The sequence below is a fragment of the Lissotriton vulgaris genome, chromosome 7, assembly GCF_964263255.1.
Source record: "Lissotriton vulgaris chromosome 7, aLisVul1.2, whole genome shotgun sequence".
NCBI classification, from domain to species: Eukaryota; Metazoa; Chordata; class Amphibia; order Caudata; family Salamandridae; genus Lissotriton; species Lissotriton vulgaris.
Genome location: NC_141695.1, coordinates 181,988,362 through 182,009,781, shown reverse-complemented (window position 1 = coordinate 182,009,781; position 21,420 = coordinate 181,988,362). Strand labels below are relative to the sequence as shown.

At 42.7% G+C, this 21,420-nt stretch overlaps 1 protein-coding gene across 1 annotated transcript in view; it reads right to left on the bottom strand.

The window, feature by feature from the left end:
• Window positions 1-21,420, bottom strand: part of LOC147701144 (uncharacterized) — a 70,283-nt gene that overhangs the window by 31,505 nt on the left and 17,358 nt on the right. The window contains exons 3-5 of the mRNA XM_086929310.1: window positions 15,190-15,309; window positions 13,432-13,587; window positions 6,836-6,988 (exon numbers count right to left, since the gene is read on the bottom strand). Coding sequence (XP_086785436.1) covers window positions 6,836-6,988; window positions 13,432-13,587; window positions 15,190-15,309 — 429 coding nt within the window. The remainder of the gene's footprint in view (window positions 1-6,835; window positions 6,989-13,431; window positions 13,588-15,189; window positions 15,310-21,420) is intronic.

The window sequence follows — 21,420 nt, the reverse complement described above, 5'->3', positions numbered from 1 at the left end:
TATTCCATAACGTGCTGTACATTATAGAAGAAATACCATACTTAATATACATGTCCCTATTAGGCGTTCCCTCGGGGGGCCGGTTGTGCTTCAGTGAGTCTCAAACTGGTACCTCTACAAAAGCAACACATCCTACGAAGTGTACTGGAAACAGGCATGCCAAAAATAGTGCAAAATATGCACTATTATAATCAAAGTAGCGCTTATGGTACTCTTCATACGTTGCGCCGTTCAAACAAATTCTAATAGAGAAAAATCTCCTCATTACCTGCCTATATACATTTCAATTTATATATACCTTACAAACAAATACAAATATTGGCCAATCCTTCAAATCAAAAGCCACACTAAGTGTTAGTAAACTACCTTACTAATCCAAGGCATCAAAAACCAACAGCAAGTGCCGCAGAATGACTCCTACCAATCAAATGGTTCCAGGTTCCAACTGCCAAGTTCTCAAATAGACCAAATGGTCACTGCACAGTGAATCAACAGAAGAGATCTCAGTTGAGGACCGGCACCACCTGGATGGTCAGATCAGAAAGAAAGGAAAAACGCAGTGGTTGCCAAGACTCGGGTCTCCTCATGCAGCGATCTTGTCCAAAGAGCGATTCCAATGCTTCGTTTCGACCAGTCCTTCGGGCATCCGAGTCGCTGATGAGCCTCACGTTGGAGCGCCAATTTGTAGTAGTGAGCCTCAGCAAGGCCTACCAGTGCAAGGTGTTCGCCCTTCTCTGCACTGACTCCTTAGACCAATAGGAGAGAAGTTGGCACAGAAACTGGAATAGAAATTAAAGATTTAATAAACCTCATAGGGTGGAACTACATTCACACAGCACCCTTCGGTAATGCATGAAGTAGCACACTGAATGGAAGGAGATTGGTCATTTTATAACCACACAGGGGCTCAAATGAAGGCGGTACAAGTACAAAATGCTGGTTTTAGGTACATATATGGTCATACAGAAAATGCAGTCAACAGTGGATGTTTTTGGCAAACACATCCTGACAATTACATTCTAGTGGCAGCTGCAAAGACAGCTGCAAGATCAACTGAGCATGTGCGAAGGTGGAAGATGCTAAATATATCTTGTCTCAAGGCAGATTTAATGAGCAGTTAACAGAAAGGTAGGACAGAGCACATGGTGAACACGAGGTAGCACATGGCATACAAAATGGATTCCACAAAACGGGCAGGATAGCCTCTAAATACAGGATGGCTTCTGCTAACGCAAACCTGATCGCTGCCAATTTACAACAATTGCTTCATAACCGCAAATAGACTCCCCCATGCACGTCTAGGTCCGGTCCTTCTGGGACCAAAACACTAGAACACTCTTCCACTGGCAATTGGGCCAACCCAACAGGACAGGAGTTCAAAGTACATGTGCTTAACTGTTTAAGCAACTAGGCTTTAAATGCCTGGGTCCCTTCAGCTCTCAGACTCAATAGTATTTTAGAACAGACATTGAAATGGGTTCCTATAGGGGCATATATTCATGCCCTTGACTTCCATGGGATTTCTGAACAATGTAATACAGTTTTAGGTAATCCATGTCATTGATTGAGTTCTGGTTTATATTTCACATCTTGTCCTAATCTCGTACTCCATTAATATTAGCTATTTCCAGGATGTTGGTTTTCTGTATTTTTTTGTAGCATATTGCTCTTATATGGTGCATGCTTTGGACTAAACCATCTTCAGGCGTTTATAAAAGCCACGACTGAGAGCTCTGTACTTGAGACTAAAAGTAGTATGAGTTGCTCACAATGCCTGTCAATAGGATGTTCAGAATACATGGTCAACCAATTGCCTAGTTTTTCTCCACACAAACAATCATAGACAAAGCCAACAGTCTTGTCTAGTTTTAGGTGTTCTTATGTTGTTGTGTTATTATATGGGATAAAGTAACAGAAAGCTCAGAGAGAAAGAAACCAAAATACTGGTTGGGTGGTAAACACACAGAGAAAGTGTATGTATTTAAGTCATATCTATCAATGAAAATGCCAAACACCTTGCAGAGATCCCCCACCTTTAATCTCATTTGAGCTCTACATGCAGTTCTTCCTAAGAGCACAGCTATGTCAGTTGTGCCTATGTACCTCAAGCATAAAAAATCAATTGATGGACGGAATGCTGGACAATGCAAACATTCACCCCCAGTCACAATAATCTTGGTTTAATCCATCATTATTATGCTCACCACACCACCCCAGTTTGGACCCAGCTATATGCAAATCAGTCTTGACCCTGTTCCTTGTGGGAAAAGTCCAGCCCGAACTGCCAAGCCAGGTCCTCCCTGGACCGGAAAAAAGCATCCTGGGACCGGTTTCTGGGCATCACCCTACATCAGCCAGGCTAGCTTCAATCTAGTTGCACAGTGAGCAAGGGACACAAGTCTGGGCATACCCATCCCACTTAGGATGAAAAGTGTTACAGCTAAAAATGATGGGCGTAATGCTGACAATGCAAACATTCTCCCCCAGTCAATAGATCTTAGTTAAATCCATTGTTCTTAATCTCATTTGAGCTCTGCCTACCTTGCAGAGATCCCCCACCTTTAATCTCATTTGAGCTCTACATGCAGTTCTTCCTAAGAGTACAGCTCTGTCAGTTGCGCCTACGTACTTCAAGCAAAAAAACAATTGATGGACGGAATGCTGGTCAGTGCAAACATTCACCCCCAGTCACAAGGATCTGGGTTTAATCCATCATTATTTTGCACACCACACCATTCCAGTTTGGACCCAGCTATATGCAAATCCGTCTTGACCCTGTTCCTTGTGTGAACAATCCAGCCCGAACTGCCAAGCCAGGTCCTCCCTGTTCCGGAAACAAGCATCCTGGGACCGGTTTCTGGGCATCACCCTTCATCAGCCAGGGTAGCTTGAATCCAGTGGTGTAGTGAACACAGGACCCATGTCTGGGCATACCCATCCCACTTAGGGTGACATGAGCAAAAAAAATTAATTGCTGGATGGAATGCTGGATAATTCAAACATTCACCCCCAGTCACAAGGATCTGGCATTATTCCATCATTCTTTTGCTCACCACATCACCCCAGTTTGGACCCAGGTATATACAAATCCGTCTTGACCCTGTTCCTTGTGGGAACAGTCCTGCCCGAACTGCCGGTCCTCCCTGGACCCGAAACAAGCATCCTGGGACCGGTTTCTGGCCATCACCATTCATCAGCCTGGCTAGCTTGAATCCAGTGGCACAGTGAGCAAGGAACCCACGTCTGGGCATACCCATCTCACTCACTGTAACATATGCAAAAGAAACTATTGATGGACGAAATGCTGGACAATGCAAACAATCACCCGAGTCACAAGGATCGGGCTTTAATCCATTATTCTTTTGCTCACCACACGACCCCAGTTTGGACCCAGCTATATGCAAATCAGACTTGACCATGTTCCTTGTTCAAACAGTTGTGCCCGAACTGCCAAGCCAAGTCCTCCCTGTTCCGGAAACAAGCATCCTGGGTCCGGATTCTGGGCATCACCCTTCATCAGCCAGGCTAGCTTGAATCCAGTGGTGTAGTGAGCACAGGACCCATGTCTGGGCATACCCATCCCACTTAGGGTGACATGAGCAAAAAAAAAATTTAATTGACGGAATGCTGGATAATGCAAACATTCACCCCGAGTCACAAGGATCTGGGTTTAATCCACCATTCTTTTGCTCACCACACCACCCCAGTTTGGACCCAGGTATATCCAAATCCGTCTTGACCCTGTTCCTTGTGGGAACAGTCCAGCCCGAACTGCCAAGCCAGGTCCTCCCTGGACCGGAAACAAGCATCCTGGGACCGGTTTCTGGGCATCACCCTTCATCAGCCAGGCTAGCTTGAATCCAGTGGCACAGTGAGCAAGGAACCCACGTCTGGGCATACACATCTCACTTACTGTAACATATGCAAAAAAGACTATTGATGGACGAAATGCTGGACAATGCAAAAATTCACACCGAGTCACAAGGAACGGGGTTTAATCCATTATTCTTTTGCTCACCACACCATCCCAGTTTGGACCCAGCTATATGCAAATCAGACTTGACCCTGTTCCTTGTGGGAACAGTCCAGCCCAAACTGCCAAGCCAGGTCCTCCCTGGACCGGAAACAAGCATCCTGGGACCGGTTTCTGGGCATTACCCTTCATCAGCCAGGCTAGCTTGAATCCAGTGGCACAGTGAGCAAGGAACCCACGTCTGGGCATACACATCTCACTTACTGTAACATATGCAAAAAAGACTATTGATGGACGAAATGCTGGACAATGCAAAAATTCACCCCGAGTCACAAGGATCGGGGTTTAATCCATTATTCTTTTGCTCACCGCACCATCCCAGTTTGGACCCAGCTATATGCAAATCAGACTTGACCCTGTTCGTTGTGGGAAAAGTCAAGCCCGAACTGCCAAGCCATGTCCTCCTTGGACCGGAAACAAGCATCCTTGGACCGGTTTCTGGGCATCACCCTTCATCAGCTAGGCTAGCTTGAATCCAGTGGTGTAGTGAGCACGGAACCCACGTCTGGGCATACCCTTCCCACTTAGGGTTACATGAGCAAAAAAAAAATTTGATGGAAAGAATGCTGGACAATGCAAACATTCACCCCCAGTCACAAGGATCTGGGGGCCATATTATCAGGAAAGGGCAATACATTATCCCTGCTTTTTTCAGCAGGAAACTGCCACTAAAGCGGCGATTATGGGCTTGATAATATGCCCTTGTGAATTTCCGTAGAAGTCCAGGGTAACAGCAGAACCTATGAGAATTCACAAGGGCATATTATCTAGCCCATTATCTCCGCTTTAGCAGCAGTTTCCTGTCGATAAAAGCGGATATAATGTATCGCCCTTTTTTGATAATATGGCCCTGGGTTTAAACAATCATTCTTTTGCTCACCACACCACCCCAGTTTGGACCGAGCTATATGCAAATCTGTCTTGACCCTGTTCCTTGTGGGAACAGTCCAGCCCGAACTTCCAAGCCAGGTCCTCCCTTTGACTAGAAACAAGCATCCTGGGACTGGTTTCTGGGCATCACCCTTCATCAGCAAGGCTAGCTTGAATCCAGTGGTGTAGTGAGCATGGCACCTATGTCTGGGCATACCCTTCTCACTTACTGTAACATATGCTAAAAAAAACAATTGATGGAGAGAATGCTGGACAATGCAAACATTCACCCCAGTCACAAGGATCTGAAACTGGTTCTAGAATGCTTGTTTCCAGTCCAGGGAGGACCTGGTGAGGCAGTTCGGGCTGGACTGTTCCCATTGGGCGCAGGGTCAAGACTGATTTGCATACGGCTGGGTCCATCTGGAATGGCATGGTGAGCAAAAACACGAGGGATTTAGGCCCGTATCTCTGTACTGGGGTGAATGTATGACATTGTTCTGCATTCTGTCCATCAATTGTTGTTTTTGTATTTTTCACTCCGAGTGGGACAGGTATGCTCAGACATGAGTCCCATGCTCTCCATGCCACTGGAGTCAAGCTATCCTAGCTGATGAGGGCTGAAAGCCCGAAACCGGTCCTAGGTTGCTTGTGTTCAGGGAGGACCTGGCCTGGCAGTTCTGGCTGGACTGTTCCCATTGGGTGCAGGGCCAAGACTGATTTGCGTATGGCTGGGTCCAAACTAGAATGGCATGGTGAGCATAACAATGATGGATTAAGGCCCAAATCTCTGTACTGGGGTGAATGTATGACATTGTTCTGCATTCTGTCCATCAATTGTTTTTTGCATTTGTCACCCGAGTGGGACGAGTATGCTCAGACTTGAGTCCCTTGCTCTCCATGGCACTTGAGTCAAGCTATCCTGGCTGATGAGGGCTGAAAGCCTGAAACCAGTCCTAGGATGCTTGTTTCAAGTCCAGGGAGGACCTGGACTGTTCCCATTGGGCGCAGGGTCAAGACTGATTTGCATATGACTGGGTCCAAACTGGAATGGCATGGTGAGCATAAAAATGATCGATTTAGACCCAGATCTCTGTACTGGGGTGAATGTATGACATTGTTCTGCATTCTGTCCATCAATTGTTCTGTTTGCATGTACCTCAAGCAAGCAGTCATTTGCCAGTTACACTGACCTGTTCAAATTTTTCAGGTTCTACTGCACTCACATAACATTGACCTTGTCTTTTGTTCCACTCTACCCTTTTTCACTCCCATGTACTTTGGGGTCCATTAGGATGGCAGGCCGACTACAGTCCGCACGGCACCCTAGCAGTGCTGGGACCAGCCGCCAGTGTTGCCGCGGTCCCGCACCGGCAATTAGGAGGTGACTGCCACTGTGACGGTCGCATCCCACATATACAACATTGTGGCCGGCAGGGCTGTGAGAAGCACCCGCCACAATGTTGTAAATGCGTGTTGTGCATTGGAATGCACAACGTGACAGGCACTTCGTGGGGCCTGCCACCTTGTGTATGCCATTGTGGGGGTACCATGGGTATCCCCCAAGTGCATCCCCACAACCCCCGAGGCTCGCAACGGACCCCCAATGTAAACACTGCATGCCTTTCCATGGCGGGGTCTCTGCCATGAAAAGGCATTAAACTGCCAACATCCTTATATGGATGGTGTTGTCTGAAAGGCACTGCCACCATATTGCAGGTCTTTTCCAACCGGTAGGCAATCATGATATTGTATTTTATTTAATAAGTAAACAATTATTTTATTTTAGCATTCTTATCTAGTGCTCTAAGGCACATGTGTATCAGCGTGCTGTACAATTTACAACATGATGCGCAGCTTTTTACTGGGACTTATTAATAAGCAACCATATTAAAGAACTGATAACAATGATGCATCATCCATGAGGATTACCTGGTCTGGAGCCTGATCTAGTGTAGGTGACACAGTGTTCCTCCTTGTCTACACAGAAAATGTTTCCCTCAGGTGTGCATCCATCAGAGGATTGGTCCGTGAAGCAAGTTGGACACTTGTATCCGTTCAACGTGGTCTCTTTTACAGGATTCTCTAAGGGAACAAGGAAAATACATCCCAGGGGTGTTTACACAACATCTGAGAAATAAAACATGTCACCAAGGTGATGAATTCTGACCCAACGTCAACGGGATATGAGGACCTGTCCTTACATGGACCACATTGTTCCCTGTAACACTGTCCCAGTTAGCCACCTCTATGAGGTTGCTACTCACTTCTCAAATCTCCCATATAAAGGGAGTCCCAGTGTGCACTTGTGGAAAAACATACAGTTTCCTGACTTAACAAATGGATGGATAACCAAGTCCATCTGTACATCTCCTTTACTCTGGACATGCAGAACCTGCAATGCAAGCTGTCCCAGCATCTATGTAAATGAATGGATTAACATTTTCCCCAGAACCTCTGACCACAACACTGCAGCCCGTGGACGCCACAGTATAAACTTCGGAGCCAACCCCATGGACCTCATATAATGTAGACTGTGAGGCCGTTTCGCTCTCTAGTGTGGTAGTGGAGCCACACCATTAAGGCTTATTCTTGAAGAAGTATTTAATAGAGACTAAGCTATAGCACACTAACGTAAATAAGCACATAAACTCACGATGGAAAGGGTTTTTATTTAGAGATGTGTTAAAGAGTAAATTAAACAAAATACACAGAGAACCCTGAAAGGCCCCAACACCTTCTTGTGTTGAGGAACAACATAGAGCACTCATATAGTGTTCATGCACTTGGTTGCTATAACATTGGTGTCCCAACGGGCTATAGTTGCATTGAACCAGGGAACTGTGGGACTTGCCACATGTGATGCAATGTTACATTATTGCAAACATCTTATATTTCTGACTCTGTTCTAATGGCTCCGGTGTGAGAGGACTAGTCTGCTGGTTGAAACTGCAGCTACTCAATTGTTAGACAGAACACTGTTCAAAACCTATTAAGGCTGTAAAAGTTTTTTAAGTTTGGAGCAATGGAGGGATGTGATAGTGATAGTGGATCAATACTCACTGTGAAGTAGTTTTTTAAGTTTGTAGAAATGGAGGGATGTGATAGTGATAGTGGATCAATACTCACTGTGAAGTACTCCATTGATTACGGATGGTGCTATCACACTCCTGGTCACAACTGAAATCTTCTATTTGTAAGGTACACCATCAGTCCCCATGAAAACAGGGCTTTAGGATGGAGACCCAGCAGAAACAAAAATAGTATCATCCTTGAAAGTGGAGGTTTATGGCTCTGGGTTGGGATCTATTCATTGATGCATCCTCCCAGGGCCGGAATGGGAATCAAAAGCATCCCTGGCAAAATTTGTCAGACTAGCCCCCAAACGTTGCATAGCGTGTGCACTGAGAGAGCCTGACCACTACAAATAGGGGTGTTGGGGGTGTTGGGAGAGGGTTCTCCGCCCGAGAAAATTTTGGGTAAAAATAGTGTATATACAACACATTTTTCACTTGATATATATTCATTTGTATTAGCTTTAAAGCATAGTAAATGATGACCTTACTGTGCAACAGGATACGACGACCAGTGCCTCCCATCTCTGTGCAGCCTTCTTCTCACATGTATTTTATTTGTTTTAAATCACCTCTCATACCAGTGTAGTGTGTTGGTGCACTTCACACACACACACACACACACACACAGAGTCAATGTATCATACATGTGTAACAGGAGTATAGAAAATATTACATAAGGCCAAGGGGACTATAGGGTGTAGGCTTCACATGCTACTGATACTAGTAGGCAGGTTTTAAGAGTGCTTGGTCTGGAGAAGCACAAATCCCAGATTCAGAACATAACAGAGTGGTTTGTTTTACCTTACTAATAAGAATGCATTTCTACCCAACCAAACTCTTTTTTAGAATTATCAGGATAAAGAAAGACTGGGAAAACATAACTTTCAAACTATACCCAGCAGCTTGCATGCAGCTCTTTGATGGCACTTCATTGCTTTTAGTGCTTGATTACCATTGCAACGTATGAACTGCACAGTCACAAACGAATCTCTGTGACAAACGAAGTAGCCAAATGAGCTATACACAAAAAATACTGTTCTGTGAAAATTCATGGTACCTGATCTTTGCAGCAGGCATTTTTAACCCTGTGCACTTCCATCGATGAGTCAATACTGACACTAGACAAAACACTCATATCTCTCCAGCAGGTACTTTAATCACTAGAGTTATATTGACACTTTTATTGTTGCCTGAAAACTGTGAATACACAAGAATCTTGCAGTGCTTTTCAAACTGGCCCCCACTAACAAAACCGCTCCTCACCCTTCCATCCTCCAGGGGAAACAACTGATGTCCGATAGGGCCTGTCCAGCCTTGCATCCTCCATATTCTCCATCCTGCTGGGTCTGGTGCAGATCATCCCATTATTAGGACAACCTCTATTTTTTTTAAAAGGAATTTCTTTCAAAGAGGAAGTCAGATTCTGTCAGCTTCTCTACTCCTCACAGGTCACACCAGCAGGTACTTTAATCACTAGAGTTATATTTACACTTTTATTGTTGCCTGAAAACTGCTGAATACACAAGAATCTTGCAGTGCTTTTCAAACTAGTCCCCACTCACAAAACCGCCCCCCACCCTTCCATCCTTCAGGGGAAACAACTGATGTCCGATAGGGCCTGTCCAGCCTTGCATCCTCCATATTCTCCATACTGCTGGGTCTTGTGCATATCATCCCATTATTAGGACAGCCTCTATTTTTTTTAAAGGAATTCAGCTCCTTCTTTCAAAGAGGAAGTCAGATTCTGTCAGCTTCTCTACTCCTCACAGGTCACACCAGCCAAGCAAATTCTAAGAGTACACATTTTGTCCCCAACTGGGGTAGGAAAATAGCAACTCGCTAGAAGTTTGTTTCAAAGTGATTCACTTGTTTTGAGCTGGTGCAAAGATGTACAAATAAGAGGCCCTCTAAAGTTTGTATCCCCCTTTAGTGGTTTAGTGGTCAGGGCAAGAAGTTTGACACATCAAATGCGTCTTTATTTTAATAGGCCAGCCTCTTTTTAGTCAGGGTGAAGTGCATCACATTATTGTTTCTGGGCTCCACAGGCTTCTCTGGTGACCACAGAAGAACGTGCTTTTGCGTGGTATAGGTTCAGGATATGCTATCTCACAAGAGCGTATTCCATATACGTAACCATTATGAATCCACAGGCTTTCCACTATTGGGCTTGAGCTGGTACATTCTAGTGGAGTTTTCGTAAATTCTACTTTGGCGGGACTTTCAACTTACATCAATGGCTTACATTCTGGTAGGATCTACTGCTAGCATTTCATTTCCTTCACCATATATGAAGGCACCTGAGGTAGTGCTCCTGTCATGCCTAGACCTACCAAGGCAGTTCCACCTCACTTGGCGGAATCACAAATCAAGTGGCTTCTTGTGGCAGCTTGTGCTATAGTTAGCACTACCTCCACTTCTAAGACCCTTGCCCAGCAGGCATTCCAGACCTAGACCTTATTTTAGGGCAATAGCAGCTGGCCTGAACTCACTATTCATCTTCAGCTCATCAATGATTATGTGCCAAGGGATTGGGAGGAAATTATTTGACTGGCCTACTGTTTCTGAAAGAGACATAGTTGGACAGGGAGTGGTGGTGTTACAAGTGAGCCCTTTACAAACATAGGCTCCTGGTATTCCTGGCTTCTGGTTGGGGTTTCAGGTTTAGTACCTGTCCTCCTATCCAAGTCATTCACAGCAAGCTCTTTTTCCTCAGAGGGGCTTCTAGCGCAACTGTGATAAATGTGCTTGCTTGAAATCTATACAGGTGGGGGAATATTTGGGACATTATATTTTAAGTGACCCTGTGCCCCACAACAAATATTTTATCCGTTTTGAGCTGATGGGCCTCCTTCCTACCTCCGCCATTCAAATTTTTTTAAACACTTAAATAAGAGAATTACTGTTTTCATTCTTTTTTTCATACACATTTTTATTAAGTAGACAAACAAAGGACCTGACAGTGCGTCCATTAGCAAATATGTTTCATACACTTTCAAGACTGTCCATTTTACTGTTTTCATTATTGACATTTCTGCCTTTTGCCACATGTTCTTTTCACCAAGGTTGCTTCTTCTGGCCTCCCTGTTCGCAACTCACTTATTAAAATGTGCTGTAAATAATGTAATGCCACTGCTCTGTGAATCAATCATGACAAAGATTTTCTGAGCTTACCTAGTAAAATTGCACATCAAATTAAGCAATCCATGGAAGATTATCAGTTTATTTCTCTTCACAAACCACCCAAACTTAAAAAATTCCATTAATAAATGTTTTTCAATACACATTCATCATCTTCTTAGGACCTTTAAATTGTTTCAATACTGATTAGAACATTGGAATGTTGGGCACTTCATTGAAAACAATGGAGTGCTCTGGGCTTCTAAAGGCTGGTAGACGCACTGAACATCAATATTGTAATGTTTGACTAAGGCCTCATGATGCTCAAGGGGATTACAACCCCTTTGGCTCTGTGAGGCCTTTCTTTTACAAATTAGAACATTTAGCCCGCTTCCTTGTAAAAGCCCCTCGCTTACAGCTTGGGCCTTTAACACTGAAGCAGGCCTTTAATGGTCAAATATAGTCTGCTCTGACGGGCTCTAAAGGCTATGTTATTGTGCCACCCAAATCAGACAATGATAGAAACCTTCAGGTGGTTCTACTATGCTCCATTGGAGCCACGTTGCATACAAAGAAAAGTGCTTAGTAAAGCAGCTATATTTTCTCATCTACACATAACGGACACAGGTATGGTGCCAGTTAAACAATTCAGCCATGAATTTACTGATCATGGAGGGGTACTAGTCTGAGATGCATCTCTTCCGGGAAGGAGCTACAGTGGCAGATGGAAGCTCATACTTTCTCAATTCTATAAAATTAGCAAGCTTCATCTCCAGTATCTCCTTTTTCAACTTAATTCTGTTTTATCCTGTGCGGCTTTACTTCATTTTCTCTTGCAAGCCTTCAGCTTATTTATTTGAAACTCTATACCCCACTCGCTCTCTTTGAACGACCACCTTTCCCTTTATCTTACAAAGTGTGGAGCCCTATCCATGCCCAGTGGGGGAACCAGGGCCCCAGGATTAGCAAGTATGGAGGGTCAGAATCTGACAAGACGAAACCTACTGCTGTTTCTGTGCTTGTGAAGACGATCTTTTCACTATTTAAAGTTTTGAAATTGATACTGATAATAACATGTAACACACAAATGTACTAGGTGTGTACTATTCATGTTTAGACTGGTTACTGCTAATGTAGATCTCATTTTAAAAGGGTTAGTGCATTGCCTGGCTGCCATCTTGTTCCATGTTTGTGCATCTTTCTTTTTTTCAGGAGAAACTGAACCAGCAATCTCAAATGGTGTCACTTTTGTTTTCTGTTTCTATGTGAAAAGTTGTGTTTACACAATCTGTTCAGAACACACTTATGTGCAGCGTATCTCATTATGTTGCAGAAAACTGTAAGTCCAAAGTACGTTTAGAGTTGGATCATTGTGCTGTAGCTTTTGAAAATAATAAATCATGGTTAGGTGTACCAAGTGTTAGAACTGTGTGGTTTAAACTAATGCAATGTAGACAGAGATTCAGGTGCATAAACATATGCCCTTTCACCTGCCTTTACAGCAGATCCCTTTTTCTTGACATCCTAGCAGAACCTTTCCCTAACTTAGCAAGGTTGGGTGGTCTATTGTTGGTAGAACTGGCCTTGTTTAATTTGCCTTTGAGACACATAATAGTGTTTGTTCATGATCTTTGATTTGCTATGAATATATTGACTAACGCATTTCTGTATTTATTAAAAACGAATTTGATGATTAGAGTTTACAACTTTGCTACCCCTGTGATAAACCTTTATGGTTTTGAAACTTAACCACTCTCTGTCTTACTTGTGGAGCCAAAAGTGTTTGACGTTATTGAATTGTATTGATGTGTGATGCCAACCTCAGTAGGAACTAAAGATTTATCGGAAAGTGCTTGCCAAACCGGAATTTGTACCAGAATTTTCATGGAGCAAAGCTCTCTATCACTGGTCACATTGTGGGAATCCTGTCACCTCAAAAACTCAGTGACAAAAGTCTGCCTTATGCAGCCCTGCAAATGTCAGCAGCATTCTGTACAGGCTGCTTTCAGCTGATTACTTGTCCTTTAATTGGTGCATGTGCAGTTGTTCTTTGACAGTCCTATTAAGATTTTCCAAATAACTGCAAATTCATCCAGTAATTAGTCTATGGATTGAATTCACTCCTGGATTCTTCATTGATGGTAGGTGGATTGCTTTCCTTGGGCTTCCAAATAGCAGCCAATTTATATCTAAAAGTATGTGTTGGTAACGCTACTATGCTGGCTTTATAAGTACAAATTTTACAAATAGAGGTCCCCTTTAAACATTTTTAAACCTTTTTAATTTTCAAGAGCCCGGTCACATGTTGGATGGCAGATCAGGCATGGTCCTTACCCTTATATTCTTGATTGTTACATTTTTCTGTGTCGCAGCACGTTCGTGTGATCTGCAAAAAAACGCCAGCACCCCTGATCACAATTTCTTTTCCACAGGTGGCCTGTTTGTCGGGGTGCACGCAACCCTTGAATGCAGTTAAAACGACTTTGGTCCCTACGTGAAAAGAACACATTTTATGGTTAAAAGAAAAGGGAATTGCAGAAACAAATAGCTAAAGATCTAACACCTACACAAACACTGGCACTCTATCTTCCAATGACACTGTGGCACCCAGGGTGATTTTTAGACTGTTATTAGAATCTCTTCATTCCTTTCTCTAGCCCTTCAGTACATGATGCACTTGCTTCTCTCGGTTCAAAGTGTGTTGTTGAAACCAACAGCTACTCTTCTGAGTTCTACCAGCAGCAAAATGTGCTCCTGGCATGGCAAGAAAGTTCTATAAATGTTCCAGAGGTTAAAATGATGTCGTATTAAATAGAAGAAGGAACAACTGATTGATGTGCAATACAAAAAAAATGGCCATACAATTTAATCGAAATATTGCGCTAGTAGAGTGTGGGTAAGTAACCCACACTTCTCACCCCCATAAAGCGCAACACAAGACCCTTAGAGGGTCTCCGACTGCATTGTTCACCAACTTCTTCTTGCATTTTGTAAATGGTCTTTCTAACCTAATTTCCAGAATATCTTCTCAGCTATGCGCTTTAAACCAAGTTCGAATGCATTTAGGTTTAATTGCTGTTAACGGACCAGCCCATCCTCACTGTTTCAACAATGTTCCAGTACTTTACCAATATCCCGCCAAATGTCCCTCTTCCTGAAATTCTACACCAAAGGCGGCAACATCTCTTCATTGTAAATCCAAAATGATGAGAAATGTCAGAAAATTGTGAAAAATAACACGTAATGTACACAAAATGCACTTTGGTGAACACTTAACATTCTTTACATTCAAAAGTCACTGACAAACGGAATGGTTCATATTGGAAATTTCTCTTATGGCACATTTTTTGCCAGAATCTGTCCCCCAGAAGACCTTTTATGCTCGAACAGCTTCCACTCCAGAAAATGTATTAAATTACACAATGGTGTTTCCTCTAGCTTTTTGCAAAGTATGCAAAATGGAAAATTACCCAAATTACACAAGCTTTCAGTAAATTGAGCATGTTCTTACTTTTTACGCGCTGTTCTGAACTGCGCCTTGAGCAAATAAGGAAAGTGCGCCATATTAGAATTAATGTGCTGCCCCCAGAGCAACCACAAACTTGCGCTGCCCTAATGCAGCACATTCAATTTAAATACAGATCGGATGTTTAAAAGCTTCCCGCATTTCACTGTGAAGGCAGCCACCCACCTACACTTGCAGGGGAGATTAGAGATCCCGTTGCAGTCGTGTGTAGTTATTAACTGCACCCACATTTAGGGTAATGCCTGAGGAGGTCCATGGGACCCTATTTCTTCCCAATACAGCACTGGCGCAGAGGTTAAGTGATTCCCTTATTTACATGGAGCCACTTCCCCATGCAAATGTGAAAATGCCCTCTCATGATAGCACTGGAGCAACTTGTGCACCAGCACTATCTGCATTTCCGAAGGGGGCACACAAGCGTCTGCCCCTCCTTCTGTAGTACCATTGTGCCTGGGGGGAGCTCGAAGCGGGCGCACATGCCTGGTAAGCCCCCTGGGCACAATGTATAAGACGTGCCTGGGTCGGAAATGAACACAAAAGTCAACCATGCATCCATGGACAAGTACCTGCTGATCTTTTCCGCAGGCCACTGCAGCAGTGAGTGACTTCTGGGGGGCACGGGAAAGACCCGCCAGAGCAACTGTATTTGTTGGTGCTTGCGCACATCTCACAAATGAGGGAACTCCCTGAAAAGAAAAGAATGTTTATATTGTTAGATTTTGTGTGTTGTTAGATTTTCCATTATCCAAATATTTTGCTACTGGGCCCAGCATGTTTGTCGGAAACCTATATTTATGATATGTGTTTGCTCTGAGAACGTTTTCAAAGGCACAACCTGGCTCTACTATACAACACATTGTAGGACATATGTGGGTATTCGTTTAAACCGCACCTAAATTTATCTTTTTGGGACTATTGTCCAGTTTGGGTACTATGTACATTAAAGGATGCTGAGCCAAAGGCTGATGAATCATTTTCTATATTTTATGCACCATAAGAATTGACGTGAGAAGGAGATTGCTAAAAAGAAACACATACTGGCACTGCTAATAGGTCTGGCTTATAACTGAACGTTTCTCTTCTGTCACTGATGTATATTAGGAACACACTAAATCGTCATGAATGCACTCTGTCACTCATTCCTCAACTCGATAGATGGATTCATCCATCCTATGGGTCATTCTTGCATTTAGACAATTATCCACCCACATTACAACATACTGACAAATGCGCACATACATGATAATTAAAAAGAGCGCATGTAGAAAAGTGAAAACATACCACCTCCTAAACTTGGTGAGAAAAAGCAAACATAATATTGAACATAGGAAGAGGTGGTCATCTTTCAATGGTATTGTACACAGTGTACAACTGTTTTACATTTTAAACATAGATGCCACATTAAGTAGCAATGTGTTGGCCACCCTGGAGCAGTAAACACAATGACACAAGGTGCACAATACAATCTTAAAATGCTAACGCCATAGTAAGCCAAGTTTACCAACATAACAATTCTAAATATGTTGACCATCTTGGAACTATAAAACAATGATACACTATAGACAATACCATTTCAAGATAAGCAACCATATTAGAAATAGTGACAACAGCGGATGCAGCAAATTAAATTTTGGGGCAAGCAAGCAGCCACTGGGAGTGTGGGTGAGCTGCAGGATGCTCATGAAAAAGAATGAATGAAATGAAAGCTGACCTATGAAACAAAAACACAGAAAACTAACTGATTGGTCACCAACCCAGAAAAAGAAGTGCCCTCATTTTCATATAGATGTGAACATATGATCAGGACAAATGCTGTTACTCACTGCCAATTGCAGAAATGGGCAAAATGATTGCCCCATGCAGTATGCTGTAATGCAGATAAGCAAAATACGAATGGCACTTGAACAGATAGAAGAGGTTTGGCCCAACGGCCCTTTATGTAAGTAGGTAAGGCACGTTTTTTTACAAGGACCTGTCAGTCTACAGCCTTCAATACAGGGTCAAAACCATTCACTTGTAAAGGGCTATTGAAGTTAATAAATGTATTTCACAATAAGTAGGCCAGGCCTACTCCCTTTGTAATGTTTAATAATAAACATATCAGACCTGCGGCATCTGACATATTGTTTCCCAATGAACCAATCAAGACTACAATGTTCATTATTGAGTTATCGCAATAATAAACTGAGGCCTCCTGTCTTTCACATGAGCCAGCAACAATCATCAACAGCCGAAGAAGAACAAATATATACAAACTTACACTTAGCAAAGCAATTGGCAACCCCAGTTAATACGGCCTAACAAGGATTATCACTATGCAAATTTTGAACTGCAAGTGATTGTCCAAGGGGGTACCCAAACTGCACCCTTAGATAACAATGTTCATCTGTGATATTTCTTGTAATAAAATATCTGTCTGCAGCCTTTACTTTAACTAAGTGTTGTGACTACCCACACTTAAAGGCCCGTTGGCGTAAACCTACACTTTCAAATCAGAGGCAGATGAATGGATTGCTGACATGCAGGATACGTTTTGCCTACACTGTCCCTCCCACTCAAGCTGCTGCCAGCGATGCCACAGCCGTGGCCACTACAAGCACTGCTAGTACATGGAGGCCGGAGGGACTTTACGATCAAGCCCCTCTCCATGCCCCAGCCTTTTGGCTCTTGGGGACCACTAGGGGGCAACTAGAATTTCATTGCCAACAGGATAGAGCACCGCCTGCAAGCCAGCAGGATAGTTGTAAGTTGAAGTTGAAGGCCCACATATGCTCATGTCCTTTATGGGCGTGCCACACAAGATCTAAGAGTAGACTCCAAATAGTCTCCAACTCCAAACCATACAAAGCACTGCATATTGCAAAGATAGTCGCTGCTCCATTAAAACCAAGACCTTTGCTCCATGAAGGCACCCTAAGCTTTTTTCTAGGCTCACAGTATCAGTTTCAACTATAGAGTGTGGCTATTGCCAAGAACTATACATGCCTATCTATTCAGTGGCATGCAATTTATGGCTTACGACTCATGCTCAACAGAAAAGTTGCTCCCTTCTGCAATCCCAGTAAGATACATGCAAGTGCAACAGCCAAACATCATCTAAAGAATTAGAGGGATAGAGAGAGGTGCATCTTTGGGAGTAGAGGCCCTCTCTCCCACGCTCCCTTGATACTCAAACGTGCTTGGTGGGGTCAAACCCAACCCACCAGGCATGGCCTAATGAGGTTGGGGAAAAACACTAGTGGCACTGAAAACCACTGGGCGTAAGCAGAGGTGCACACATGCGGCTAAAAGTAACAGCATTCCAGAAGGTCCGCCGCTAATGTTACAGCAGGAGGAGGGGCCCTTATTTTCACCTGCTGCAGTGGAACAGTCCTATCAAGCTAAGCTGGGGGCTGTCAAATGCATTTAGTTATTTTAAAAAAATCAATTTTCATACAATAAAGAAGTCTAAGGTCTGCAAGCTCCCCTTCAGCCACACCCCACTCCCTCTTATGAAATACAATGTAAAGGTGATGGAGCAGATTTCATCTGCAGTCAGGCATTGTTTTATTTTTTGTGCTTCAGACAGACTGCATTTAAATTGCCACACACATTTTGGTGCAAGTTAAAACCATGGCACATGGAAAACATGAAAGTGAGGCCTATTCAGTCCAAAATGCTTTTGCTGAATTAACATGTGTTTTTGCAATGTAGAGAAAAGTGTCCTTTTTAGCTTTGAAGATTAATAGAATATGTTTCTCTCTTCCCAGCTCCTCCCTTCTAATATAAATACACCATTCCTGTCTTAAAAGACTTTGACTTGTTGCATATTTTGATAAATATTTTCAGTTAATAACACCTCTTTTTATAATGTGTGTGAATTAATAATGCACCAAACACTACACAGGGGGCTAAATGCTTTTTGCATGAAAAGCTATCTAAAACACTAAAGCATGTTGCTGTGTGTGTTGTATTAACTGTGTGCGCTATATAAACTGTGTGTGCTTTTAAAATTTACACTACAGCATGAAAATGCTATTTTGCACATTGCACATTTTTGCATGTTGTCATAAATAATAGGAAAGCTGCTTGAAACTAATAGCTTGGCTAGGTAAACATTTATAAGGGGTATTAGTATGGATTTGGGAAACATAATGGTCTGATTTACATGAAATTAATATTATCTTTGTGTTTGTTTTATTTTTGGCCTACCATTAAATGGCTGCCTGTGAATCCAGCAAGGCTATGGCTTGCATTAAAAGAGGAGAGAGCCTGCGCAGACTGTGGCAGCTTTCCTCAAACCACGAAGAAGTCAAGGACACCTTGAACTGTACATTCTTGTGATTGTGCCAATGTACCAGTTTGATAAAAGTATCCGTCCTGCTGCTCTGTGACAGGAAGGAAGGAAAACTATGGAAACATTTTCCCTAGCAATTGTTGCAAACTTATGAAATGTATTTATTATGTATGCTTCTTTTGTTAAAAACTGGCATGGCCAGGTTTTTAGAATGAGTCAGGAAAGTGAGACGTCATGCCATCATTACTGACCAATCACGTACAGGTTTTCCTGAGATGCAACATTTTTGTGTGGATTGCCAAAAATTACAGTATAAATATTGACCTCTCTGGATGGGGGTTGGCTTTTCTCTGCTCAGCTGGCTTCTAAGCTCATTAGGGGGGTGTGTGAGCTCTTGAAAGAAGGAACAGATTAGGCCAGACATCCTATGGGTTAGGTACGAGATCGTCATGGGTGCATGGGCGTCCGAGGAGAGTCAGGGGGAGGTTTCTTGCTTCCACGTCATATCTTGGCACTGCAGGGCACATTCCTTTGAGGACTGGTGAAGGGCGGACTGTCTCCCTCCCTGCTTGCTCTTTAGACACAGACAGATGCAGAAGAACAGCAACAGATAGAAAGGCTTTTTAGATTTAGATGCTAAACTTTAAGTTTATGCTTTGACTAATTAATTAGGTCTGAAAAGATTTATTTGACTTATGCAATTTTTTCTCTTAATGGGAGATTTTTGCAAACTATTTGATTTTTGATTAGCCTTGCAAGACTATATTTTCTTAGAAACTCTTTAAGAGTTTTGATTGACATTTTGTGCTACATTTTCTTTCCTATATGTAATAATTATATGCAGACTGTAATATGTTCTGTATTAATGCTATTTTTCCTGTTTTCCAAATTCTGTAACCTGATTGATATTTTACTAATGAATAAAGGGTCTAGGAAAAATTTACTTTTGACTAGAAAATAAAACCCTTTAAATACTCAACAACTCTCTTTATTGGCTTAAAATATTAATTGCATTTTTGACTGTTCATCTTTATTTAAAGTCTCCTGAAGGTAATACATGGTCTGAAGGGCCCAACACCTTTTGAGCGGTAAATTAGAGGTAGCATGAGGGTTTTGCATTGAGAAATTACCAGAAGAAATAACCGCTCCTTCAAAGGTAACCAGGGTAACTAAGTGCAGAAGATTAAATTGGAAAGCAAAATAAAATCATCATCATTCCAAATGGAAGAATGGGCAGTAAGAAGTGATAAATCAAAAGAGAAGTGAGCAAGTACATTCAAAGCAAGCCCCCATATACAGTAATCCAAGTACAAGATTAGGTCACGGGTGCACATTCGAAACTCAGATGAACAACCTGGGGGGCAATCGAATGAATCCTCCAGTATTAATCAGGTCAATAAAAATTGTACTTTGGTCGCACTTCCCATTGAAAAGAGAGTGCATGTAGTTAAAGCCAAAGTCAACCATGCTTCATTATTACCAGCAGCTATATAGGAGTAGTTTAGCGCTCCATTCGATCAAGTGACAAGCAAACAGAATCCGCCAGCAGGTGCATCTTGGCCCAGGTGCATTCACTTAACTAACCTATAAATGACTCTAGATGGTTGTTGGGCAGGCTGGCCTCGACCTCCATTTCATTTGCCTCTCCCTTGGAAGGTAGTCCCCAATTGCATGAAATTAGTCTGGTAGAAACAGGTACAATAGCACATACTTATGTCTCTTGGGATCCGTCTCCAGATCTGGCTGAAACTAGTGTAATAGTAAACAACACTCAAAACTCCCCAATACAGCAGCATCAAATAGTTGAAACACAGGGGACTAGGGATGTTCTGCTAAATTGATTCCAAGTAGCAGTAGGCTTTCTAACGTATCAGTCAAACAAAGTAGACCTGCGGGTCAATTTACTTAATACATTGGGAATTTATGTCAATGCAATCGATACCAAAATAACGGCCTTAATTAATTTGATACAGTGAGCACAAGCAGATGCGGCACATTTGTCAGTGGCTGGTACCTGCAGGACATTGATTGACAATTTATCCACCTTACATGCATAACTTGTTCTATAGAATTTTAGGAACCTAGTGTAATTTTCCCAATTCATGCCCTTATATAGGTATAAATCACCCGATCCTAATATAGGCATAGAAGTCATAACCATATTCAGATAAAGCTCATGCAGTCCAAATACGGCATGGCTACTTCCACTAGTTCCGAAAATCCACAACGATTTCTTGGAAAAATCACCTTCAGCAGTCAGGGACTTCCCCTTGCTTGAATATTGATTTGTCCAAGAACTCATGGAGTTTTCAAAGAACTGAGACTATTTGATGACGTTATTATGTCCAGCCTTATGCCAAACTCGGCACCTTCAAGGTATAAATATGCCCACACTTGCTATAGCAAACACACGGTGGTTTGGAGCAGTTCGACTATCTACTTGCCCGACGCAGCTCGCTACAGCAAGTGCCGAAGGAAGCTGACCCTCCAGCAGACGCACTGAGAGAGACGCTGTCTTTTC